Genomic DNA, 26155 nt, shown 5'->3' with positions numbered 1-26155 from the left:
GGGCAGAGAAGGTAAGGGGGGGCGGTGGCCTGGGCTCCTCCGCCTCGGCAGCCCTCCCCTCCCCGGAGGTGGGCAATGGGTGGCTTTGGCCAGCTCTCCCATGTGCCAGTGGCTCCCAGCCCATCAGCCTGGGCTGCAAAGACTTCTGCGCTCGCTAATGATTTCTTGTCCCCAGCGAGCAGGCGTCATTGAATTACTCAGCCTCCTCCCTCTGCAGCTCCAAGGCAGAACCACCCAGGCAAAACCACCCGGGTTAGGTGCTTAATCTAATCTAGGGCTCTGGTGGGGCAGCCCGGCAGCCCCCCGCCCCGGTTTCACCCTCCACCTGGAAGTTGCACACGCAGCAACCTTGGAAATGCAGCCCTGGGAACCCAGCAGAGTTTGAGCCCTGGACCTGCCGCCAGCACCTCGCTCTTGTGCTCTTGTGCCTTCCGACGACAGCCCCAGGGAGGGTCAGTGCATGCTTGCCAGTGATCTGGCACCCACGGCACTGGTCCCTGTGGCTCTTGCCACAGCGCGCGCCCCCCCCACCCCACCCTTGGATAAACACTTCCTTCTGTAGCAAGTGGCAAGAATGAATGCTTCTTTCTTGACCACCGTACACTTTGAAAGGCTGGGAAAGGGGAGAGCTGGCGCAGTGACATGGGCTGTTTCCCTTTAATCTGCAGCCCTCCCCCACTGCCCCCTGCCAGGGAAGCCTCGTCCCCCTGGCTGGATATGGGGGTCAGGTGGGTCCTCCTGCGGCCATCTGTAGACCATCCAGCACAGCCTGTACGGGTTGCCTTGAGAGAGGCCTTCTCTACTTCGCTTTCCTCAACCTCCTGCGAATTTTTTTTTCCTTTTTCTCTTTTTGAAACAGACTAGACGCTTGAAGGCAAGCTGCCATCCAAGAGGACGACATGCTCTCAGCAACCCCCCTGTATGGGAACGTTCACAGCTGGATGAACAGCGAGCGGGTCCGCATGTGTGGGACTAGCGAAGACAGGTGAAGGCGCATGCCCGGCCGGGCCTGGGGAGGGAGAGCTCCCCTGCTCCCCTGCACTCCTGAGCAGAGCACCTCACAGCCTGCAGAGCACCTCACAGCCTCAGGGGCCCCGGCAGGGCTGGGGGAGAGCCATCTCCTGCCTGGCTGGCGGCCCTTGATTTACAGTTGGAACAGGCAACCTGGCTCAGCGAAGCATTGCCGCCCTTTAAAAGATTAGCCCCTAAAGCGGCCTTTCCGTGCACTTTCGTCCTTAATTTATTATTTCATATTTATGAAGGAGAATTAATCCCAGTCTAGATGCTGCTTTAACTCTAAATGTCAGGAGTGTGGGCCCAGGTGCATCGGCATTCCATGCGCTTTTAAAACAAATAGTTTGCTCAGTAATAAACGGGGAGATGGCCACCCTTTCCTGCGGTGGAGCCCGGGCTGTGGGTTTGCCCTGTGCTGCCCGTTTGGTGAGGCCATTGGCCCCTGCTTTTCGGATGCCCGACGGCTCTGTTATGCTTCCTGATCAATAATTTGGGAATGGGGGAGAGGCGACCTGCTGAACAGTAGACGGCCCGAGTGGCTCTTTGGGGTAATGATGAAACTTTTCCTCTGCTGCTTGTCAGCGATTCTGTCCTGGGGATTTGGAAGTTGGCATGGAGCACTTTCTTTATCGATGCGCTCTGATAACAAGTCCCAGGGCAGCCGCAGCAGCCTGGCACAGATGTGTAGCTTCCTCTTCAGCCTGGAGCAGCTGACATTTGTGTGATAGTGGTGTGTATCTCCCCCCCAATCCTTTTGATAAAGGCAGTCGAATATGACTTCATCGTTGCCATGGAAACCCATTTTCCTAGGACATGGTCCCTAACTTTGTTTTGGGAAAAGTTTTGAAAGCCTGCCCTTGTGCTTAACACAGAAGTGGCTGGTGGCGGGGCCGGCGGCAGGCTCCCGGCTTCCACCCGGCTTGGGTTATTACACTTGCCCTCCAGGACGGCTAGTGAGGATTGGCCAAGCCAACGCCGCCTCTCTAGAGAAAAAAACATCTCCTGGGAGAAACAGATGTGCTTCAATTTCTGACTTGCTCTCCTCGGGGACATGTTCCATTGGTGTCCCCCACTATCGGGCCTTTCCTGTTTTTCCTCGCTGTTTTGGAGGCAACTTTCAAAGTGGGTCATCTGGGGGTTAAGGACAGTCAAAAGTCTGGGATTAGTGGGAACTGGTCTGGTCTGGGGAGATCTGGGAAAGAAGGATTCAGTAAGGAATGTTTTCATGAAGTTTGTGTCCTTTTAAATAGGAAAATTCCTGTAAATGATGGTGACGCTTCAAAAGCCAGATTGGAACTGAGAGAAGAGAACCCCTTGAACCACAACGTGGTAAGAGATTAATGGCATCTGTTGATGTGATATCTGAATATCAGTGATCTGTAATCAATCATGCATTAATTTGCATGACATTAAGGGGCTTGGCGAGGGAGGGCTTCCAGGCTAAGCCATATAGAAAGCCCTGCTGCCTTGCCCTCTGGGCGATGCACCCATTTTGGGGGTTTTGCTTTTCTCTCCCAGTACTGGGGATGAACCCAGGGCTTCATGCATGCTAGGCAGGTGCTCCACCACTGAGCCCCATCTCCACCCAGTGTACCCTTTTTGACATGCTTCACCCCCTGAGGCCCCCCCATGGTTCAGGTCCTGGTGAGGTGTGTGCCACCCGGGTGCACCCAGCTGGGTAAGTTTCCAGCCTCCCAGTATCCCCTTAGGGTTTACCTTTCCAGTAAGATGTAAAACACGACTGTGTCTCTGGGCACCAGGGAGAGGAAGTCAAAAGACGCAGCCACAGTTTGACCCCTGGCCTCTTTATTGATTTAGAAATCAGACAGCTAAAGCCGTCCATTGCAGTGTCCCACTGCAGATTGTTTTCTTGTCGTGTTCAGTGATGCCTTCCTATGACTGGGAAAAACAAAGTGACCGTTCCTCCCTCCCCTTAAACCTTCCCGGGCCCTGGAGGGACCAGAGAGCCCTGGGCCCCATGAGAGGGTGCAGAGAAGACTGTGATTGGTGTCTTCTGGGTTACAGTCAAGAATTTTTGCTGAAAGGGTGAATTGTCCAGAGTTCATAGATGGCTGAATGAACGGGTGGGCCTCTAGTCCAGAGGGAGGAGGCTTTGTGTTTTCACGGTACTGGAGTGAGCCAGGGTGAGGGGCCGTGAGCCTCAGGATTCCTGCCCTCAACCTTTTCCGGTGGGGATGTTAAGGCTGATGTCCTGGGGCCCAGCTGGGGGTGTCTCTTCAGGGTAGTGCTACTGCTTTTTGTAATGACTGTCCCAAGTAATTGGCGTGTCCATTTCTCTGCAAAGGTGGATGCGAGCACGGCCCATCGGATCGATGGCCTGGCTGCGCTGAGCATGGACCGCAGCAGCCTCATCCGGGAAGGCCTCCGGGTCCCCGGAAACATTGTGTACTCCAGCTTGTGTGGACTGGGCTCCGAGAAGGGCCGGGAGGCCGCTGCGAGCACTCTCGGAGGCCTCGGATTTTCTTCGGAAAGGAATCCAGAGATGCAGTTCAAGCCCAATACGCCCGAGACCGTGGAGCCGCCCTCCGTCTCCGGAAAGGCCCCCAATGGCTTCAGTGCTATGTACAAAACTCCGCCTGGAATACAAAAAAGTGCTGTGGCCACAGCAGAAACCCTGGGCTTGGACAGGCCCACCAGCGACAAACAGAGCCCTCTTAACATCAATGGTGCTAGTTACCTGCGGCTGCCCTGGGTCAACCCTTACATGGAGGGCGCCACGCCAGCCATCTACCCTTTCCTCGACTCGCCAAATAAGTATTCCCTGAACATGTACAAGGCCTTGCTACCTCAGCAGTCCTACAGCCTGGCCCAGCCGCTGTACTCCCCCGTGTGCACCAACGGGGAGCGCTTTCTCTACCTGCCGCCGCCCCACTACGTCAGTCCCCACATCCCTTCGTCCTTGGCCTCTCCCATGAGGCTCTCTACGCCCTCGGCCTCCCCAGCCATCCCGCCTCTCGTCCACTGCCCAGACAAAAGCCTCCCGTGGAAGATGGGCGTCAGTCCCGGGAACCCCGTCGATTCCCACGCCTATCCCCACATCCAGAACAGCAAACAGCCCAGGGTGCCCTCTGCAAAGGCGGTCACCAGCGGCTTGCCAGGGGACTCCGCTCTCCTGCTGCCTCCGTCGCCGCGGCCCTCGCCCCGTGTCCACCTTCCCAGCCAGCCTGCCGCAGACACCTACTCCGAGTTCCATAAGCACTACGCCAGGCTGTCCACCTCCCCCTCGGTCACCCTGTCGAAGCCATACATGACGGTCAGCAGCGAGTTCCCCATGAGCCGGCTCTCCAACGGCAAGTATTCCAAAGCGTCAGAGGGCGGAGAGGGTGCCCAGCCGGTGCCTGGGCACACCCGGAAGACAACGGTTCAAGACAGAAAGGACGGGGGCTCGCCGCCTCTGTTGGAGAAGCAGACCGTTACCAAAGACGTCACAGATAAGCCGCTGGACTTGTCTTCTAAAGTCGTAGATGTGGATGCTTCCAAAGCTGACCACATGAAGAAGATGGCCCCCACCGTGCTGGTTCACAGCAGGGCTGCAAGCGGCCTCGTGCTGTCCGGAAGTGAGATTCCAAAAGAAACATTATCTCCTCCAGGAAATGGCTGTGCTATCTATAGATCTGAGATCATTAGCACTGCGCCCTCATCCTGGGTGGTGCCGGGGCCAAGTCCCAACGAGGAGACCAATGGCAAAAGCATGTCGCTGAAAAACAAGGCGTTGGACTGGGCCATACCACAGCAGCGGAGCTCCTCGTGTCCCCGCATGGGTGGCACAGACGCCGTGATCACTAATGTGTCAGGGGCAGTGTCGAGCGCGGGCCGCCCAGCCTCGGCATCGCCAGCGCCCAATGCCAATGCAGATGGCACCAAGACCAGCAGGAGCTCCGTGGACACCACGCCGTCCGTCATTCAGCACGTGGGCCAGCCCCCGACCACGCCCGCCAAGCATGGTGGCAGCACCAGCAGCAAGGGTGCCAAAGCCAGCAACCCAGAACCGACTTTCAAAGCAAGCGAGAACGGGCTCCCGCCAAGCTCCATCTTTCTGTCTCCAAACGAGGCATTCAGGTCCCCACCGATCCCCTACCCCAGAAGTTACCTCCCTTACCCGGCCCCTGAGGGCATCGCAATCAGTCCGCTGTCCTTACACGGCAAAGGACCCGTGTACCCTCACCCTGTTTTGTTACCCAATGGCAGTCTGTTTCCCGGGCACCTTGCCCCAAAGCCTGGCCTGCCCTACGGGCTGCCCACAGGCCGGCCAGAGTTTGTGACCTACCAAGACGCCCTGGGGTTGGGCATGGTACATCCCATGTTGATCCCGCACACCCCCATCGAGATCACTAAAGAGGAGAAACCAGAGAGGCGGTCCCGGTCCCATGAGAGAGCCCGCTACGAGGACCCCACCCTCCGCAGCCGCTTCTCAGAGATCTTGGAAGCCAACAGCAGCAAGCTGCACCCTGAGGTTCCCGCCGACAAGACCCCAAAGCCGAACCCTAGCTGGAGTCAAGGGAAGACGGTCGTCAAAAGCGACAAGCTTGTCTACGTCGACCTCCTCCGAGAAGAATCGGATGCCAAGACGGAGGCCAATGTGTCCAAACCCAGCTTTGCGGCCGAGAGCGTTGGCCAGAGCGCAGAGCCGGCCAAGCCCCCGGCCGAGCCGGGCCTGCAGCAGCACCGGGATTTCATGGCCCTGAGAGAGGAGCTGGGGCGCATCGGCGACTTCCACGAGGCCTACGCCTTCAAACAGGCCTCAGGCCAGCCCGTGTTCAGCGTGGGCAAGGACAGCGCTCCCGCAGGAGCCAACAAGGAGAGCCTGGGGATGCCGGTCGCAGCTCCGTTCCTGGAGCCAACTCTGGGGAGCGACGGCCCCACCGTGACTTTTGGTAAAAGCCAAGAGGATCCCAAACCATTTTGCATGGGTGGCGCCCCTCCGAGTGTGGACGTCACCCCCACCTATACCAAAGATGGAGCTGAAGAGGCCGAATCCAACGATGGCAAAGTTCTGAAACCAAAGCCATCTAAGCTGGCCAAGAGAATCGCCAACTCGGCCGGTTACGTGGGGGACCGATTCAAGTGTGTCACGACCGAACTGTATGCAGATTCCAGCCAGCTCAGCCGGGAGCAGCGGGCACTGCAGGTGAGCCCCCCGCCCGCGTCTCAGTACCTTTATTGGTTGTCAGTTTTGTAATGTGCACAGAGGATTGGGGGCGGGGCAGTCGGGTAGGGCAGGGCTGCAGGCAGATTGGGTTAATGGAGCTTATGGTGATTTGAATGTGTGCAAGGGTGCTCAGAGGGAGTGGTAGCTCAGCTCTTCAGAGCCGAGCTTCCTGTGTCTGGATACTTTTAAGATTATTCTGTAGATTATGAGAGAACTCCACTGGAATGCTGATAAGTTTTAATTATTATGAAGGCTGTCTAAAGACTGCATGACGTTTACCTATCAATTGCTTTGATTTCTCTGCCTGTAAGATAACAAATAGATAGAAGCGCTGCCTAGAATGCCTTACTTGATACTTGCTGGAGATGTGTAGCAGCCGCATGTCTATGGGAATCTTGCAGTTTTTTTTCACCAAAAAGAAAGAGAAAAAGAAAGCTCGCTTAAAGGGATAGAGTATGTATTTAATTTGCTAGTGAATTATGATAGATGTTGTGTAGGAATTTCCTTAAGATATTTTACTTTTAATTAAAAGATGAATAAAGCCAAATTGTTTTGCAATGTTAAGAAAAAAATTGGTTTATGCTTATAAAAATGGATGAAGTTATCTAAATGATCCATTGAGTGCCCATTTTAATTACATAGATGGAAGGATTACAAGAGGACAGTATTTTATGTCTACCTGCTGCTTACTGTGAGGTCAGTTCTTCAAATTTTTATTACTAGAATCTTCCATAAACCTTTTTGAGTTAAATTTCATTTCCAAATATACAAAGGGAAGTTTGTGGGCCATGGTCGTCTTTATTCATTGTGCATTTTTGTTTCCTTTCTGTTGTGTTTTTTTTTTTCTTTTGTTTTCTTTGCGTTGTGTTTTTGTTTTGTTTTATTTACCTTCCAAAGAGAATGTCTGTCTCTGCAACAGTGTATGTGTGGATATGCATACACACCACATCTGTATCTATACACACACACACACACACACACGACTTTATGGATAAAGAATGTGTGGCTACTTTCATATAGATACTCTTAAATTTTATCTGTTAAACTTTAAAATATCTGAGTTGTATCTCGTAAATTGTGGTTGGTTTTGGGCAAACTTTTCTTTGAAATTACTTTCCTTTAGTGTAAGGCGCGTGAACTCGCTCTCATGGTAAGGTGTATGTTCTCTTTTTTTTTCTCCCGTCTCCGTTCTCTTTCTAGCGTGCAATGATGCGCTTCTCAGAGTTGGAGATGAAAGAGAGAGAAGGTGGCCACCCAGCAACCAAAGATTCCGAGGTGTGCAAGTTCAGCCCAGCCGACTGGGAAAGGTTGAAAGGAAATCAGGACAAAAAGCCAAAGTCGGTCACCCTGGAGGAGGCCATTGCCGACCAGAACGACAGCGAGCGATGTAAGTTAAACCGAGCGGCTGGCTTGTGGTACCCTGTGGGTGAGAGAGAACGGGGCCACCCTGCTCCTGGCACCTGGGGAGGCGAGAGGAAGCCCCTTGTGGATGGTGGCCCGAGGTCCAGTTGGTGGTGACTTGGAGACGTGGGCTGTTTTGCCACCTTTGGAAGCAAGGAAGGGCTAATAGTCTTTTCAAATGTCATAGCAGGTAGATAGGAATGGGGTGACTGCAAAAGACTCTTCCTGGGACCCATCTTTTCAGAGAAATACCTGGTCCTGTAGTTAGCGACACTCCAGGACACTGCAGGCCACAGGCCACTCGTGGTAGGGGTCAGTAGTGGTGGAATGGCACTGCTGGCACCCACGGGGACCAGTCTGCTCTGGAATGGAGAGCACCCGTTTTCTCCTTCCAGAGGTGTAGATTTTGTCGGAACCCGGATGAGGGCGATGAAACACACCATAGTGAGCTCAGCCGTTAGCTGCATTTGCCATTTTGGGGAGTAGGCAACAGAATCCAAGAGAACGTGGCATATGCATGAGGTGGCTCTGTCCACCAGACAGGTGGTTTATGTCCTAGAGGTGAAATGGGGGCTGAAAGTGTCCTCAGGACACTCTGCAGTCGCAACAGGCACTGGGGGTTGACTTAGGCAGTCACTCCTGAGACTTCCCAGGACAAGAGAGGTTTTGGCGTCTATTGGAGAAGGTTTTGTTTTCATTCTTGAACACGCATGTGAACGACAGACCTCAGATGTTTTTCTCACCAAGGTGAAGTCTGGTGTCTGGGTGAATATGGAAGAGGGTGGGTACAAAACCCTCCATAGACAGGTTGGTCACACATACTGGGTGCCTCTGAGAGCTTCGTTCCATTAGTCACCGTGGGTTTGGTGCTCCTGGCACACTTGGCCGTGCCTGATGGAGTTGCGGGGAGATCTGTGTTCGGGGATGGGGGTGCCAGAGCACGCCCTTCTTGCCTTCGGTGCAATGGAGGCCACTGGCCAGGCTCCAGGTTGGGCTACACCGGGACCCCTCTGTTGGGAGTTAGTCCTGAAGAAGTTAGTTTTGTTGCTAGCGAGTGGTGGCCTTCCGCAGGCGGCAGGATCTCTTGATGGACCTGAACTTGCCTTACACACCACCTCACAGGGTGGATATATGGGGCACTGGAGGGTCCAGGTCACTCTTAGGCATAGTGACAGAGACTGCCTTCCTGCTGTCCTGGGGCAGGCACGAAGCCACCCTTCGTTCTAAGTTGCTGGGAAACACTGGCTCTTGAGAAGGTTTCTCAGACCCGAGCCGTGGGCGACATGGGCTTGAGATGGACTCGAAGGCAAGGTGTTTGTGGAAGGGCCGTCTGTCCCCAGAGGAGAAGCCCCTCTGTGTTGTGAGTGGATGGCAAATGACTCCAGAGGAAGGGGTGGGGACTTGCCAAACCAGGGTGACTGCTGCCCTCAAAGGCAAACGTGAGTACAGCCCTCCGCCCCTGCCTGCTTCCCAGAGGTTCTCGTCCCTCCCTTCTCCTGCTGAACCTGGAGGCCTGAAACGGGGTGCTGGCAGGGAGCGAGTGTTGGATGATTCCTCCCTGTCCCCTAAGCCCGTCCCAGCTGCACACAGCTGCTCTGTTCCTGGGCCCGCAGCACAAGGCCCCGTGGGCTGGGGAGCCAGGAGTCCACCCGGTGCTTCTCAGTGGCAGAGAGGGCAGGAGGAGGGCTGGGAAGGTGCGGGGCTCATTTGAAGAAGGAGGTGGGTCGTCATCTCCAGACCCTCTAGGGACGTGGGATTTGTGGTTGACCAGGAGTCGTTTCCCTTAGTGCTGCTGCCACCGCCTCATTCAGGGACCGCACTTGCTGGAGCCATCCAGGCGCAAATGAACAGCACGCCTCGGGTGGCCCTCCTGCCTGCCTGGGTCTCTTCCACTGTCTTCTCCCGCGTGTCACCGCGGGCAGGAGCCAAACTGTATGCCTACGGGAGGCGGGGTGCACCAGTAGGGTATAGGACACCTCCCCCAGACTGTCCCTTTCATTTCTTCGTTATGGTAGCAGGGGTGCTGGGCCCAGTTTTTTTTTTTTTTTAATATTTATTTTTTAGTAATCGGCGGACACAACATCTTTGTTGGTATGTGGTGCTGAGGATCGAACCCGGGCCACACGCATGCCAGGCGAGCGTGCTACCGCTTGAGCCACATCCCCAGCCCCCCAGTTTTTATTTTAGAGGTTGAACAAATGAGCAAGGAGGCCTCCCCACACTCACATTCGTTGGTAGGAAGCGCCAATGGCATTTTGAAGACAGGAGAAGGGACAAGGGGCCGTTTGACCCCTTTTTTGCTGAACAGGGGTGACTCTCTGTGTCCCTGAGTCAAGGGGGGCTGCGCGGGACTTCCTGGCTTGTGACACTTCTCCCCGTCAGGAGAGTACCAGCGAGTCTGTGACCCACGTTGAGTTTGGAGCAGAGACACCAATGCCCTGGCTGTGGTGGGCGCCAGTCGCAGCAAGGTCAGCCTCCGCTGCCAGTGGTGGGGCTGTCCGCAGACTGAAGTGACCTCTTGGGCGACCCCCCCAAAGCCTCCAGCTCTCACGTGTTGTGTAGGGCTCACTGGGCATGGCTGCCACAGTGGTGAAGTCGCTTTGTTGCCACGGTGACTTGTAAATGTTGCCATGGCGATGCTTCTGAGAGGTACTGCTATGGCACAACCATGATAGATTATGGGATGTATGTGCTGCAAGTCATATGACAGTGCTGCAGGGAGCAAGTGCTAAACCATGAACGACAGTCATGGCTACATCTGCCTACATCATGTGACCAAGGGGACATGGCTGCCCACATTGAGAAGGGCCAAGAGCATGGCATCGTAGTGAGGGAGCCCACGGGTCCAGACCCCACGCCCCGTCTGCCTTCCCCCTGTGCACCCACCCCTTTGCCCCCGAGGTGACCCTGTACCTAGTGACTGGAGAAGCGCCCTTTGAGGAGGTCCAACTCAAGGTGTGCAGGAATGTGACATGGAGCTTTCCCCATAGCTGGTGGCCAGGTGCACCTTGGGCCGTCAGGGTGGATATTCTTTGGGATTATTATTGGCTCATGGAAGGTGACCCTAACATAAGGTCTTGGGGGGGGCTTCACTGAAGGGAACCCAGGGCCTCCCATATGCTAGGCAAGAGCTCTCCCAAGGAGCTTCATCTGCAGCCTCACTCAAGGGAGTTGGAATCTTTGTCCCCAGAGACATAGGGGGAGGGGGAGGATAGACCCAGTTTGGGAAGAGATGAGGAGAAAGCGGCCGCGCTATGGCAGGACGCAGTCTCGGCGACTGGCAATAGTTTGGGATGGGGAACCTCAGGTATTGGCCCCTCAGGACAAGGCAGGAGGGGACTGGCCACATGGTGAGCCCTGGCCTGCAGGGCACAGGAGCAGCAGCCTGAGATGAATGGGAAACAGTGGGGAGGCGAGTGCACAGTGCACCCCTCCTCACCTGCCCCCACAGTGGGCAGTTTTTCCCAGATGGAGGACCCCAGCAGAGACAGGCAACAAGGCCTCTCATCTCATGGGGTGCTCCTGTTCAGCAAGCAGGGAGACAGGTCCTTTAGGTCACCACCTGCGCCGGGAAGTAGGTGATCTCAAGTCTTCCAGGTGGTTTCCTGTGGGTGGAAGATACTGGCAGTTTTCCTAAAAGGTCGAGTGGGTGTGATCTACTCATCCCACTGTTAAGGAAGTTGACGGTGAGGCTGAAAATTTAAGTTGAAAACCCCTCAGAGAGAGACCCTTTCAACCAGGGCCAGACTGTTAGAAACACAGGGAGCTACCCCAGGCCTGCGATGGGAATAGTGTGACACGAACCGGGACTGTAAGATCCTTACTGATTGGGGGAGGGTGTGTTCTGCGGGAGGACCCCACACTGGCTAAGCTGCTGTTTGACACTGACCTTGGAGGCATTGTGATACTACCCAGTCTCCTTGCCAGCTACCCGGTTTGGATCATCTTCTCTATGAAAGACTAGAGGGGAGGGAGTACACTTTAGAAGTTTAAAATATTGGGGCTAATGTCAGGCTGGTCAGCGAGGGCAGCTTAGCATCGTTTTTTTGTTTGTTTTGGGTACCAGGGGTTGAACTCAGGGGCCCTTGGCCTCTGAGCCGCAACCCCAGCCCTTCTTTGTATTTTATTTAGAAACAGGTCTCACTGGGTTGCTTAGGGCCTTCCTGAGTTGCTGAGGCTGGCTTTGAACTCGCAATCCTCCTGCCTCAGCCTCTGGAGCTGCTGCGATCACAAGCGTGCGCTGAAGCGCCCTGCAGGATCTTACCATCCTGCCTAAGCAGCCACTTTGCAGCCAAAGGGGGCCGAGTTGTAAAGTGGCCCTGTTACTGCCAGAGTGCTTAAGAGAGTCACAGAGCACTACAAGTGAGACCCCAGCCAGCCCTCGCCATGTGCCCTGCCAAGCTCAGTGTGGCACCCATGTGAGCTTAGACAGGAGGGTTAGGCCCCCAAGTGTCTTTTCTGGCTGCTGCCTATCTCTGTCTCAACTCCACCATGATGACAGGCCAGCCTTGGCCATATCCTGGGCTGGTATGCACCTCCAGAGGCCCACCAAGCTATTCCCTGCAGGGAGCCTGGCTGCTGAGTCCCAGGCTCCACTCTCCTGGTGCACATGATGCATCATCATCATGGAGAGCATTTGGGGAGGTGCAGCCATTCGTCAGTGAGAGCAGGCACGGGCCTGCAGGGGCCTTTCTGCCATTGAAAACACAGGCTAGCCAGGCGCCTGTAATCCCAGCACCTGCGGAGGCAGGGGGATCACAAGTTCAAGGCCAGCCTCAGCAATTTAGCAAGACCTTGTCTCAAAATAAAAGGAAACACATAGAAGAGGGCTGGGGATGTGGCTTCATAGTAGAGCGAGAAAGTTCAATTCCCAGTACCAAAAAGAACAAAAGGGAGCAGCAGCAGTGCGGGCAAGTCAAGGCCAAGGTGAAGTTGGAAATTTTCTGTGCAGCCAACCACCACTAGACACTGGCAATGCCCCGGAGAAACCGAGGTGGCCAGAAGCAGGGCTGATCTCGAGGAGGAGTATTTGAAACGGGCTGAGGAAAGGAGAGCCGAGATCACCTTGGGAGGCTCACCCTTAGCGGTTCACCCGAAATTGACTTTGTGGATCAGCTCGGTGCTCCCAAGACAGTGGACTCCCACCATTGGGAATGTGGAGATCCTTTTCATGGGCCAAGGGTGAACACCCTAACCATACTGTGGTGGCTGTATGGTTATTTGTGTTTCATTGTAAATTGGGGTTGAAAGGGGACACCAGAGCAGTCAATGGTTATTTCTTGGACTAGAGCAAAAGCAGGAGGGGATGTTGATGTTGGGCTGATCGAAAGAAGCACCCACCTCCCACGCCCCGGCACTGATAGGCCAAGTTTAAGAAGCAGAAGTGGCCCCACAGGAGCCTGAGTGAGCAGTTTTGCAAGCAACTGGCCTGACCAGGCCATCCAGACACGGCCAGCCCTGAAGGGGATGGGGTGTCTTGTCTGTAGACAAGACCAGAGTCCCCGTGGGGGCTCCCCTATATCAGACCGGAAACTGGAACAGCCCCTAGCATTAGCGCTAGGCATTCTGTGTTGGCTGTCAGATTGCACCCTTTGGAGCTGTCTCTGAACTTGGGTGTGTGCTGAGAGTCCTCGCCTGGCTGGGCTGGCCCGTCTCTGCAGCCCTGGGCTGCCTCCTGGTCCTCAACATCCCGCCTCCCTGTCCTCTTTCTTCACTGTCTCTCCTGTTGACCCAAGAGAACATGGGTGGTATGTGTCCCATAGGTGACATTGGGGAGGGTATTTAGTGTCTTTATTACATCAGCCCTTCGTGTGTTTCAAAACAGTGACCTCAACAAAGGTTTCCATAGAGATGTTTGCAGCCTGGCCAGCTTGGTTGGGTCTTGCTGAGAGGCCTCAAGCGCTTTCAAAGTGGCGGCACCTCACCTGCCTCCTCACGCCCCTCATGCCCCGTTTGCAAAAAGGTAGAGAGAGAGAGTGTGGGTTGGCGCCCAGGCCTTGCTTGCTGCTGTAGTTGCTGATCTGCTTGCCAAGTGTCCTTCTACTCTGTGCTAATGCAGGGGGACCCTGATCCCCCAAGAAGGGTAGCAGGTTACCCTGGGTGTGGTGGTCTTGCCTGCTCTTCTAGCCCCGCCATCTTGTGCGGACCTCAGTCTCAACCCTGCATTCCCATCTTCTCGTCCCCCATCCCTATAGGCGAGTTTACTGCTGGGAACAAACATGATCCCTTTGAAGCCCCAGAGGACAAAGACCTCCCCGTGGAGAAGTACCTGGTGGACAGGCCGCCTGTGAGCGAGCCACCCTCCTCTGAGCAGGGGGCTGCCGAGGTGCCCGGTAGTCCCACCCTCCGGCTGGACAGGAAGCGCAAAGTCTCAGGTGACAGCAGCCACACTAAGACCACTGCGGAAGAGCTGACAGAGGACCCTCTGCTGAAAGCCAAGCGAAGGCGGGTCCCCAAAGGTGAGCTCGGCCAGCTTCGGCTGCCTGCTCGGGAGGCCTGTGCATGTGGCCTCGGCGGATGGCCAGGAGATGCGGACCTGTGTGGCGCGCTGGCCCCATAGACAGCATCTGAGAGGGGGGCCACGGGGCACAGCAGTGAGCATGGCCATTCCCACACCACCTCCACGAGCCCCCACCCTGGAGCCCTGGGAAGCCACTGCCCCCTTCCCTCCCCACCCCCCATGGCACATGCCAGCCCCAGCCCAGAGATGGCCAAAGACAAAATAGGTGACCTGCTCCAGCTGACATTGACCGCATCCCTCCCCTCCCCCACCCCATTAGTGATGTGTAAGACGGTTTGTTCTCCCCCCAGGGGGCTTTTTGATTAATTTGTAGTTATTTCTCCATTAGATGACTGGCCTGAGAGGGAAATGACAAACAGTTCCTCTAACCACTTAGAAGACCCACATTATAGTGAGCTGACCAACCTGAAGGTGTGCATTGAATTAACAGGGCTCCATCCTAAAAAGCAACGCCACCTGCTGCACCTTAGGGAACGCTGGGAGCAGCAGGTGTCCGCAGCAGAGAGCAAACCTGGCCGCCAAAGCAGGAAGGAAGTGACCCAGGCCACTCAGCCTGAGGTCACAGCCCAGGGGAATAACACCACTGAAGAGAAACCCGCCAGGAAAAGGGCAGAGGCCAAGGGCAACAGAGGCTGGACGGAAGAGTCCCTCAAGTCCAGCGACAACGAGCAAGGTAGGCAGGGGCCACCTCGACCACTGGCCCTACTCTAGAGGGCAGGTCACTTGCTGTGGGAGGGGCTTCTTAGTGGGACCAAGGCCCCAGAAGTTGAATGTGACTAGGAGGTGGCGGGCACAGTTGTCACCATGCCCCAGCCCGTTCCCTGTGCCCTCCCCACTTCCTTCCTGACTACCCCACGGCCCGGCAGGAAGGGAAGTGTGGGTGGCCCCGGGGCCTTGCCAACCTCGGGCTGTCTCCAGTTACCAGTCCCCGGGTTCCCTGTGGATGGGGTGGCCGAGCCTGGAGAGCTGGCTTCGGTCCTCTTGTCCTGGCCCTTTGAAGAAACTTGCCACTTGGCATCTTGTGGGTTAACCTATTTGCCATTTGAATGTGGGATAATTAAAATATTAATGCTTTGAAAACATAATTGGTATATCTCTAAAAACTGAAGCCGCTCCAGTGATCAGTGCTCACAATGGGCTTTTCTCCCTGCACCGGCTACAGCTGTGTAACGCCTGCCTCTCTGTCCCTGTCCTGTCCCTGCGCCCGCCCCCGTCTGCAGGCCTGCCTGTGTTCTCCGGCTCCCCGCCCATGAAGAGCCTTTCATCCAGCAACGCGAGCGGCAGAAAGCAGACTCAGCCAAGCTGCACGCCGGCCTCGAGGCCTCCTGCCAAACAGCAGAAAATTAAAGACAGCCNCTTACACTCTGGGGGCAGGAGGGCAAGTGGCCTGGGGGTGTTGAAGGGACACCGACTCAAGTGTGCTCCACCTGATTTCCTAACAGGTGACTGTCCGGAGAGTCCGAAAGCGGCCGGAGCCCACTTCGGACTACGATCTGTCACCGGCCAAGCAGGAGCCAAAGCCCTTGGACCGCTTGCAGCAGTTGCTACCAGCCCCCCAGTCCACGCAGCTGCCTCGCGCCAGTTCCCCACAGGAGACCACCCAGTCGCGCCCGATGCCACCAGAGGCACGGAGGCTTATTGTCAACAAGAACGCCGGGGAGACCCTTCTGCAGCGGGCAGCCCGTCTTGGCTATGAGGTGAGTGTCCATGCGGGCATTCTGGGTTCCACTGCGCCCAGCAGAGGCGGTGGCAGCTTCAGGTTGGGGGCGCTGGCTGGGGCTGGGGGATTTGGAGACCAGCCCAAACCCCACCCCCGCATCAGGGGGCTGGGCCACATGGCAGCAGGATGTTGGTGTCAGCTGGTTTGCTGTGTCTTTGGCTTGTTCAGTGGCAGTAGGAAAAGAAAGGCCCCTCTGATGTTCAGGTGTGTGCGGGCAGGTAGGCTGCTGGCCTCCCCACTCACTCCCTCGCCTCTGATAGAAAGTCTGACATAACCCGGGCCTCGCAGCTGGGGGAAGTTTGAATGCGCCCTTTGGATTCAGATGTGCGAGGGGAGAGACCAGACAGAGGGGAAGAGACTGGTTTTGGAGTTGCTTGTGCTGTTGCTGGTGGAGGGGATGGCCTTCCGTGACAAGCACAAAGTGGTTGTGCAGGGTTGGGGCACTGGCCCTCTGAGGTGGGAGAAGGCAAGGCCCACCTGAGTGGTGTCTTAATGAGTAGCCTCCGGGCTTTGCCCCAGGTTCACTGTTCCTTCCCACCACCTGTCCCGCAGGTTTGGCTTGGCTTGGCTTGGCTTGGCTGGGCTGACCTTGGCCACCATAGCTCATAGGGACTGCAAGCTTTTCCTAAGCCCACATGATCACAAGGCACTCACCTTTGTGTCATAGCTACTGGTATTATCCCCCTATCCCCCGTATCAGATGAGGAAACTGAGCCCCCAAAGGCTTCAGCAACTTGGAGAGATAATAATCAGCAGGGCTCTGAACCCCAGCCCCCCAGACTAGCTCTGGTTGGAGCGGCCCCTGCGCGCCTCCCCACCACACACTTGTCAGTTGAAGTTGTAGTGTAAAGGCCCACAGGGCCAAGGCGGTTTTGATGCTGGCATCAGTCCTCTGGGAGTTGGATGGGGAATATAAACTGCAGCTCGGGGAGCCGAGCGGGGAGGTGCAGGGGTGCCCAGGTGGAGGCTGCTGGCGGGCTGCGCTGAGGCCCAGGCGTTCGCAGGAGCCTGGCTCCCATATCTTGACTCTGCTGCTGTCTACTGTGCCTTGACCCTTTTTTTTTTTCTTTTTCTTTTTCTTGGGGGGAGGGGGTACTAGGGATTGAACCTAGCCACATCCCTAGACCTTTTATATTTTATTTTGAGATGCGTCTATCTAAGTTGCTGAGGCTGGCTTTGAACTCACGATCCTCCTGCCTCAGCCTCCGGAGCCACTGGGATTACAGGTATGCGCCACCTCACCTGGCTCCTGGAACTTTCTTGGGGCTCACCAAAGCCACAGGTCACCCCTTGACCTAGAGCCCACCCCAGAGGCATGGCCGAAAGGGTAGCAACTTGGAAGTTGCTTCTCACCTCCAGGACAGTCCTTTGAAGTGCCAGCAGGGTGTTTTGGGTTGTATGTGCCATTGTTTGTACCTCCTGTCTCTTTGGGAATGTCTGGATGATCTTGGCAAGAACTCTCTGGAAGGACTTGGTAATTAGTTCAGTTACTTGTGGATTAAATTTGAGTGGCAACCAATCCATGCCCCACAAGCTGAGCTAGGAGAACAGGGCAGGTGCCAGGCCTTGCCTTCCGAGGAGCAAGGCCACCCACCACTGACTGTGACTTATGCTTCCCACAAGCACTGAGGGCGAGGGAGGGAGGGAGGGCAGCCAGAGCCTGTGTCCCTGGGGTGGGGTGGGGGTGTTTCTGGCCTGACCTTTGATCTTGGCTTCTTTTGCTCCAGTCTCACCCCTTCTGTGTCCTCTGAGGTACAGTTTCCTACTTCCAGTGGGTGGGTTTGAGGGCCTAGACCAAGGAGAACTTGAACTACACTTTTTAGGCTACTGAGCCTTTAATGGCCTTGGGAATGTTTGCATAAGGACAACTCCCCACCTGCTTCAAATGTAAATTGCAGTATGTAAATGTCACAGGTCACCCTTCTTCTTGCCAATTGTTTTAACTACTAGATAAAGCTTCTCTCCTGATTTGTGAGGCAGCATTGGCAATGTTGGCTGGTGGGCTATGCCCACGCAGCCATTTACATACCCCTTTCCTGGGTAAGGTGCCTTTGGAACCCTAGCTTTGGGAGTGGTTTCCCAGGGGTCTTATTGTTTCCCACTTTGCATAAAAGCTACCCCCAGGAATCCAAAAGGTAATGGAGCTTTCCTCCCTGTTCCTCTGGCTCCCTAGAAACACCCTCTCCCTTTCTGTCTTAACTAGACCTCCGGAAAGACCAGACCCCCTGGAACCTCTCCCTCCTGCTGGGGAGGCCTGGTTCTGGGGCTCAAATGCCAGTGTTTAACCACTTGCTTGTGCATTTAGTGGTGGTGGTTAAATTTTCTATGAATTGAATAAATCATGTTTTTAAAAAAGTTAATGAGGCATTTAATTAATTAACAATGTCGGGTTTATGGCCTTTATGGTTACATTTTGCGGTTAATGGCATTCGGCTTATAGCTGCTTAACAAAATTGTCCAACAAAAACAGTTTGATTTTGTTTGGGAACAGGAGGGCTGCCTTCCTTGTTCCCATTTCCAGCATAGAAAAGGAGCCAAGAAACGCGTCTTCGCCACTCTCTGTGTTGGTAACAGCGGTCGCGCCATCTTTGAAGCCAGCTAGGAACGCACCTTTAGCCCTCTTGACCCCAATAGACAGGGTCGGAGGGATGGTGGTCACAGCTGGACCCCAGCCCTCTATCCCGGGCCCTTGGCTGGGGCTTTGGAATCTCCCCAGCAGACCAGGTAGCGGAAGGCCTGAGTGCCAGGCCCAGGGCTTCATGCTCATTGAACTTGGGGTTAACTCAGTCTCCGAGTGTAGCAGGAGCCCTTCCCCTTCCTCTTCCTGAGCGCTGAGGTTGCTGTGGGCCACCCGGGGCAGAGGGGCAGTACTGTGCCCAGTAGTGCTTCCCAGCGGACCCGCCTGGGGATGGCTCCTGCTTCCTCCAGGAACAGGTGCCTTCCCTTCGGCTCCGGGGCCCTTCGCTTGGAGGTTCCCTCCCATCAGCCCTAGTGGCCGTGAAGGTTTCCAGGTGAAGGCCATAATTGTCAGAACAAATAACCCTCGGGTTGGGAGGACACCAGGCAGGCCGCCGGGACCCACGGAAATTGATCTGTGCACAGCGGTCGGCGAGCTCAGAACTGCTCCCGGGTCACCTGCCGGGGCCTCTCCCTGGCTGGGGCGCACAACTCATTAGCTTGCAGCCATCCACTCGAGGCCGGCTCGGGAGGGCCTGCTAAAAGAGCAGCGGCTTCATGCGGTATCCTGGATACCAGCGCTCAGGGCAGGTGGCCGGGGAGCTCAGAGGACTGTGGGCTTTCTGGCAGGTTAGGACGCCAAGGAAGATGCTTCCGTGGGCACGCCTCGGCTCCTCCTCCTCTTGCTTGGGAAGGGAGCTGTCACAGTGATCTGAAGCAACAGGGCACGGGTGGCCAGGTTGGCCAGTGTGTGTGCAGCCTTCGCTTCATATGGGAGGGGGGTCTGGAACATTCTAGTTAGCACCCAAGCAAGCCCTCGCCTTTCTTGTCTTAGAAAAGGGCACAAAAGGTTTTCCAGAACCCACCTCACATCCTTGGGTGGCCTTACAGATGAGTGACCTAAGAGTTTAAGAGAGACCGCGGGGCTCCCCCTTCCCCAGTGGCCGGGTGTCAGGCCCCCCACACGCTCTGACGCCCCCCCATTCTCAGACCCTGACAGCTCTCCGCTGGGCATGGCGCATCAGGAAATAGTGAAACCTGATTTCTGGTAGCAGATAGTGTTCAGTGTGTTTTAAAACTTTCTTAATCAAGGTAATAAAGCATTGCATAAATTACTGCTCGGCTTACTGGGAGCGGTTCATATTAATATTTTAACACGCCAAAGAAGGAAGATTAATACCAGTGATTCTCATGCAAACTGTTGACACAGAGTGCGTTCTGCAAGGGGGGGAGGGGAGGCTCGTTTTGTTTCATTTTGGAAATGTGTAGGTTGTCGTCCATGGTCTACCAGATTCCTGTCATTAGCTTAAGTAAATAAGAAAATATTGTATTGATCCAGCCGAGGGGGGGGGGACAGTGGAGGAAGGTGGGGGTGGGGCTGTGTGAAGACTTTATGTCATCCCCCCTCCCCCCAAGGTTCTGGGGATGGAACCCAGGCCTTGAGCAAGCTAGACACACCCTCTGCCATCTGTTGAACCTATAAACGCACCTCTCTGTCCTGGTTAACCTCCTGTGTTGGGGGGATGTTCTGCCTTGGTCATCCTGGTTTGGGGAGTTTTTGTTGTTGTTGTGTGTGTGTGTGTGCCAGGGATTGAACTCAGGGGCACTCAACCACTAAGCCACATCCCAGCCCTATTTTGAGTTTTTAAATTTAGAGACAGCATCTCACTGTGTAACTTGTTGGTTGCTGAGGCTGGCTTTGAACTCGTGATCCTCCTGCCTCAGCCTCCGAAACCGCTGGGAGTTCAGACGTGCCCCATTGTGCCCGTCTCACCCCACTTTTCATTTAGACTTGTGCCCCCCACTCCTGCCTGTTAAGTGGCCTGAGAAATGAGAATGCCCTTGTTCCTGCTAATGCTTTGTTTGAAATGGTAGCAGCTGAATCCCTCTGACCTCATGCTGGAAACTGGGTTAAGGATTTTGTGTGTGTGTAATTCCAGGGGCTCAAGAGGCTGAGGCAGGAGAATTATGAGTTCAAAGCCAGCCTCGGCAACTTAGCAAGGCCATAAGCAACTCAGTAAGACCCTGTCTCTCAATTAAAAAAAAAAAAAAAAGGCTTGGAGATGTGGCTCAGTGGTCAAGCGTCCCTGGATTCAATTCCCGGTACCAAAAAAAAAGAAAAGAAAAGAAAGAACTGTGTAGTGCAGTAGAAACCCAGGCCTTGCTTAGGCTAAGAATTTTTGTGAGTCGGCTTACACCCTCTCACTGCCCTGGGTGTGGGCTCCTTCAGAGGAGGAAATGGAGACTGAAAAAGTTGAAGCATCGTTGGCTCCGAGCCAGGTCTCAAAGTCAGTGGCTACAGAGCCCTGGATGACACCATCCATGAACTGGCCAAGCCACCGTGGGTTCTGGGGCCCTGGGGTGTGAGTCTTTGAATACTGCAAAGCAGTCTCCCCTGGTGAGGTCACTGTGGTGATCCAGTGGTGTCTCCCATCTCCACCCCACAGGAAGTGGTCTTGTACTGCCTGGAGAACAAGATTTGTGATGTGAATCACCGTGACAACGCAGGTTACTGTGCCCTGCACGAAGCTTGTGCTCGAGGATGGCTCAACATCGTGCGACACCTCCTTGAATATGGCGCTGATGTCAACTGCAGTGCCCAGGATGGAACCAGGTCAGTAGTGTGTCTTCCCTTGGCCTGGCCCAGCAGGGCCCAGACAGTGGGTCTCAGGGTACGAGGAAACCTCTGGAAGAACCACAGAGGGAATTGAATTCTTGAATTGAATCAAACAGACCTTTCTGGCCTATTTGAATGTAAACGTCCCACTCCTGGCCAGGGCTGCAGCGCTCCCGTGGGCCAGAGCCCCGAAAACATCAAGGTCTGTGTGAATGGTCAGGGGTGTGGCCTTTAAGACCCTGGGCTGCTTATCACCCTCTCTGAAATCACTACTTAAAAAATATCTGTGAGCTGGAAGTCCCAAGTCACAGAGACCAACTGCCCTCCCTCCACCGGTTCCACAGGACCTGCCTCACCACCCACATCCCAGGCCCTGGCCCTCGCCCTGTCCTTGACCTCAGTTTATTGGTCGGAGCCCTGGTCTGAGTCAGCTCAAGCCTCTTCCTGGCTCCAGCACCTTAGGGCCCCGCCTGGAGGCAGGGCAATGGGGTTCCCGGATACTCATTGAAGGAGCCACACAGAAGCTTCGGGTCTTCTGCACTTGGTAGTTGGCATTCCCTCAGAATGGGGTGCGGCTGGGGGCAGTGGGAGGGCTCTGTACCCTCCCGAGGACACACCTCACCTAGCCCTGTGCATCATTGGTCAGTGTGTGGCCCGAGCCAGGCTTTCAGAACAGTGTCTGTGCACTGGACACTGGGCGTGGTGGATTCCCGCCCCGCCCCCATTGGATGCTATAGTAATGGCTTGTGCCTTGGCCTCTGTGATGATTGGGTTGTTTTCTCTTAATCCCAGTCAGTTTCCTTTACCTGGTGAATCGCTATTGCAGATCATTGAGAAGACTTATTTTAGGCTTGACAACCTCCTTAGGCCTGGGATTGAGGTCAAGTGTCAAAATGACAGTAATTACTTGCAGGGCCTTGGGCCCGTCCCTGTGCCTCAGCCTCCCCTTCTGCAAAAGCAACGACCTTGCTCACCTTACTCCCCTCCTGGGTGAGATACTACACCCAGGAGGCCCAGCAGCCTGTGGCACCCGTGTGCCCTGTGTGCCTGTTACTAAATGAGACTACTTGGGAGGAAGTGGCACGGGCCCAGTCTGAATGTTGTCGCACCTCTGTCCCCAGGCCTCTGCATGATGCCGTGGAGAACGACCACTTGGAAATTGTCCGCTTGCTTCTTTCTTATGGTGCTGACCCCACTTTGGCTACATACTCAGGTAGAACCATCATGAAAATGACCCACAGCGAACTGATGGAGAAGTTTCTCACAGGTATGACAGAGCCCAAGCAATGTTCTCATCCAAAAGTTAGATTGGGGGCCACCGGCCGGTGTGGCTGAGCGGTACAGCTCTTGCCTGACACGGACGAGGCCCTGGGTTCCATCCCTAGCACTAAGTCAGTTCCTTACCAGACTCTTCCTGCCAAGGAACGCCACAAGTCAGATGGTAGGAGCTACTTTTAGATTGGGATGTGACAGGGCAGAAACCAAAAAGGCTGGGTTTTTTTAAAGCTCTGAGCGACAGCAGCCGGGCGTTGGGCCTTTGGTATGAGGTGACCCTATGCTAGCAAGGCCAATTGATCTCTTTGCTTGAAGCTTCTAAAATGTTTCCTAAACCTATTTGCATTTTCTTCAAATGCATTTTTCACTAGAGTATGGCTCTTGGGGTTTACATCATGAGTCTGGGTGAAATGACTCAAACGTCCCCTGAGCGAGATTCTTTGGGTCACTTTGCGGTGCATGGTCTTGGACTGACCCGTCTTCTCAGCCCCCAGACACTGCAGCTCAGTTCCTTACCAGACTCTTCTGCCCAGCCTTGTTTACCTTGTGTTGCTCAGCGCATCAAAGAAAGGGTCCATGCAGAAGATGCTACTTTGTTTTGGCGTGTGAGGCTGGAAGACCCCATCACTCCCCAGTCTAGCTCTGGTTTTGGGGGCCAGGGTGATCTGTGCCTTTGGGAAAAGAGGTGAACAGATCTTGTCAGACACCACAGAGAACAGGGCTGCGGATACCACGTCGGTGATCAAAATGGGAAGACAGGAAGGGACATGCCAGCCTGTTGTGAATTGAGAGGACAAAATACCTGCGCAGGGGTGCCCCCCCCCCCCCATGTGCACATCATTTTGTTCTCACCTGGAGGTTTTTGTCTTGTTTTTCTTCCTGTTCTCTGCAGATTATTTAAATGACCTCCAGGGTAGCAGTGATGATGACTCTAGTGGCACTTGGGAGTTCTACGGCAGCTCCGTGTGTGGTGAGCAGCTTTGTTTTCCTGGGGTCTCTGGGGGAGGGGATGGGTTGGCCGGGTCTAGTCTGTGGGCGAGGGCAGGGGGCGGTGGGCAGCAGAAGCAGGGCCCAGTGGGAGAGAATCTTGCTATTTAGGACCCCCCTCGTTCTAGTTTAACCGACTCCCCCTCTCTCTCTTGCCCCATATTAGAACCCGATGATGAAAGCGGATATGATGTTTTAGCAAACCCCCCAGGTCCTGAAGACCAGGATGACGACGACGACTCCTACAGCGACGTGTTTGAATTTGAGTTTTCAGAAAGCCCCCTCTTGCCGTGCTACAACATCCAAGTGTCCGTTGCTCAGGGGTGAGCATGGCTCTCGGGTGGGGCCACACATGGGTGGCGGGAGGGAGAGGCCCCTTGTAAGCAGACGGGTGGGTGGGTGAGTTCTCAAATGTCCATGGACCTCAGATACTGCCATCAGCCTCTTCCACAAAGGGCACACGTCAGATTGACTAAGCTGACCAGGGCGGTGCAGCAGAATACAGATAGCTCTCAGTTGAAGGTTCGAGTCACCCTCACGAGACCAAGGGGCATTGAAGTCAGTAGCTAGAATTTCACAGAAGAGTCGGCATTTTGGATACTTAAGTCACTGAACACTTTGGAAAAGGGGTTCCTGGTAGGCACCACCTTCTTCAGACTCCAATAGGTCACCATAGGGCCCTCCCAGTCATTTGAGGTCTGATGGCCTTCAGTGACATACTACCTTCTCACCTAAGGATATGTGACACTGGGGAATCTTGATCCTCAGATTTGATTAGGTCCAGTCTGGCCCCTATGATCTGGGTAGTTAGTGTCTTGGGGTGTCCAAGTCAGGCTGCTGTGCCTTCGTGCTACCAAAGGTGCTTCATGAGTAAGGTGGTTCTCAGGCGCTGAAGCTGTGAACATGTATGCCATCACAAATAGTGACGGAAATCGGAAAGTGTGGCAGGGTGTATATAAGGAATGTAACACCTTCTTAAAATGTCACTCCAGAAAGATTGAGGGATAGAGGGTGGGATGCAGGCCTTCTGCGTTTATCATGCTCTGTTGGTGAGAGTCTGTGAAGAGGTCAAAGAGGTTGGGATGCGGACTTGCTTCCCCCAGTAACATGGACAGAGTGGCGATCGGCTGGATGAGTGGGACTCAGCCAGTTAATTTCCATCAGCAGTGGAAGCCCTGAGCTTTCTTAAGTGGATATTTCTTTAGAGACAGGGTCTCGCTGAGTTGCTTAGGGCCTCACTAAATCACAGAGTCTGGCCTCCAACTTGCCATCCTCCTGCCTCAGCCTCCCAAGAAACTCACCCGCTCGTCTTGCTCTTTTGCAGGCCACGGAACTGGCTGCTGCTTTCTGATGTTCTCAAGAAGTTGAAAATGTCCTCCCGCATATTCCGCTGCAATTTTCCCAACGTGGAAATCGTCACGATCGCCGAGGCAGAGTTCTTCCGGCAGGTTTCTGCAAGCCTCTTGTTCTCTTGCTCCAAAGACCTGGAAGCCTTCAACCCCGAAAGCAAGGAGCTGCTGGATCTGGTGGAGTTCACCAGCGAGCTGCAGACGCTGCTGGGCTCGTCCGTGGAGTGGCTGCACCCCAGCGACACAGCACCCCAGGACTACTGGTGAGCGCGCAGGCGCCCCGTGTACAGTGTGTCATAGTGTCAACCCTTGTGCATATGTGTCATAATACGACTATTTCTGTAAAGAAAGGACACTATTACATATGAAAATATCTCTTCTTTATATAAGAGAAATTACTCCAGTCAGAAGGACTTAGAAACCTGTTCTTTTCTTTTTAATCTTTTAAGTCGGTTTTTACGAAGTTGTTATAACGTTTCTTTACTTTCCAGTGCTTTGAGATATGTATGTTTTTACTTGGAACATTTGTTTGTTTTCTGTTCTTTTTTAAGGAGAAAAAAAAAGCTGTCAAGGAGCTGCACACTTTGATTTCATTTCATACAAAGCTCTGGTGACGCGGTGGGTAACCGTGTCACGTGTGGTCAGGACCGTGTGGTTGGTTTGCAGGGGCGCATTGGGTGAAGGCACTTGGTGGAGTTGTACCTTTTATGTTTTGTTTACAGAGCACCTGCTCGGGCCAGGTAAATGCTACTGGATGTGATCCAGTAGTGTGTAATATAAACCCAAACCATATCCACACACGACAACTAATTGTATGAAACTTTTATATCCTAATTTAAAAGCTGTGAAATTAGTTTTCACGCATCAAACCGGATTGTTTATATGTTTAAACATTTTATGCTCTTATTTAAAGAAGACTTTGAGCTATTTTTTTCTGTACTCTGTAAAATATTGAAAACTAACATAATATGTTGAGGTTGCTTGAAGATGTACATAAAACTAAAATTTTCTGGATTGTGTGTTTATGTTTGAAATCTGTGTTTTAACTTTGTAAGTAAATTCTCTGCCTTTGTATTTATATTTTACAAAAATTTTCTTAAAAGGCAATAAAACTGTTGAGGAAAGGAGAAAACGGTAGTATCTTGCATCCTATGTATTCCTAAAGGGTGGTGGTTGTTGTCGGTAATTTTTTTTAAATGAGGTTGATCTTTTCTCTATGGATAACTTTTGAACCACTTATAGTCTCCATACACCAAAGTGGAAGCTATATGCCTGTAATCCCAGTGACTCAGGAGTCTGAGGCAGGAAGATCTCAAGTTTGAGACCAGCCTCAACAATTTACTGAGGCCATAAGCAATTTAGCGAGACCCTGTTCTCAAAACAAAAGGGGCTGGGGATGTGGCTCAGTGGTTGAACACCACTGGGA

General features: G+C 54.0%; 1 protein-coding gene across 1 annotated transcript; it reads left to right on the top strand.

Annotated features, from left to right (window-relative positions):
- Positions 1–660: 660 nt before the first annotated feature.
- On the top strand, positions 661–25861 carry Bcor (BCL6 corepressor). Its single transcript, XM_048796524.1, is given in 14 exon segments — positions 661–985; positions 2265–2343; positions 3320–6163; positions 6827–6880; positions 7385–7571; positions 13780–14043; positions 14434–14778; positions 15326–15518; positions 15520–15802; positions 20949–21115; positions 22240–22385; positions 23286–23363; positions 23547–23703; positions 24705–25861. Coding segments are annotated over 14 exon segments (5175 nt in total). The 5' UTR covers positions 661–899; the 3' UTR covers positions 24997–25861.
- Positions 25862–26155: the final 294 nt, after the last annotated feature.

The sequence above is a fragment of the Marmota marmota genome, unplaced genomic scaffold (genome assembly GCF_001458135.2).
Source record: "Marmota marmota marmota unplaced genomic scaffold, marMar, whole genome shotgun sequence".
Classification (NCBI taxonomy): Eukaryota; Metazoa; Chordata; class Mammalia; order Rodentia; family Sciuridae; genus Marmota; species Marmota marmota.
The sequence above is the reverse complement of the archived record's forward strand: the minus strand, read 5'-3'. Positions and strand labels throughout refer to the sequence as shown.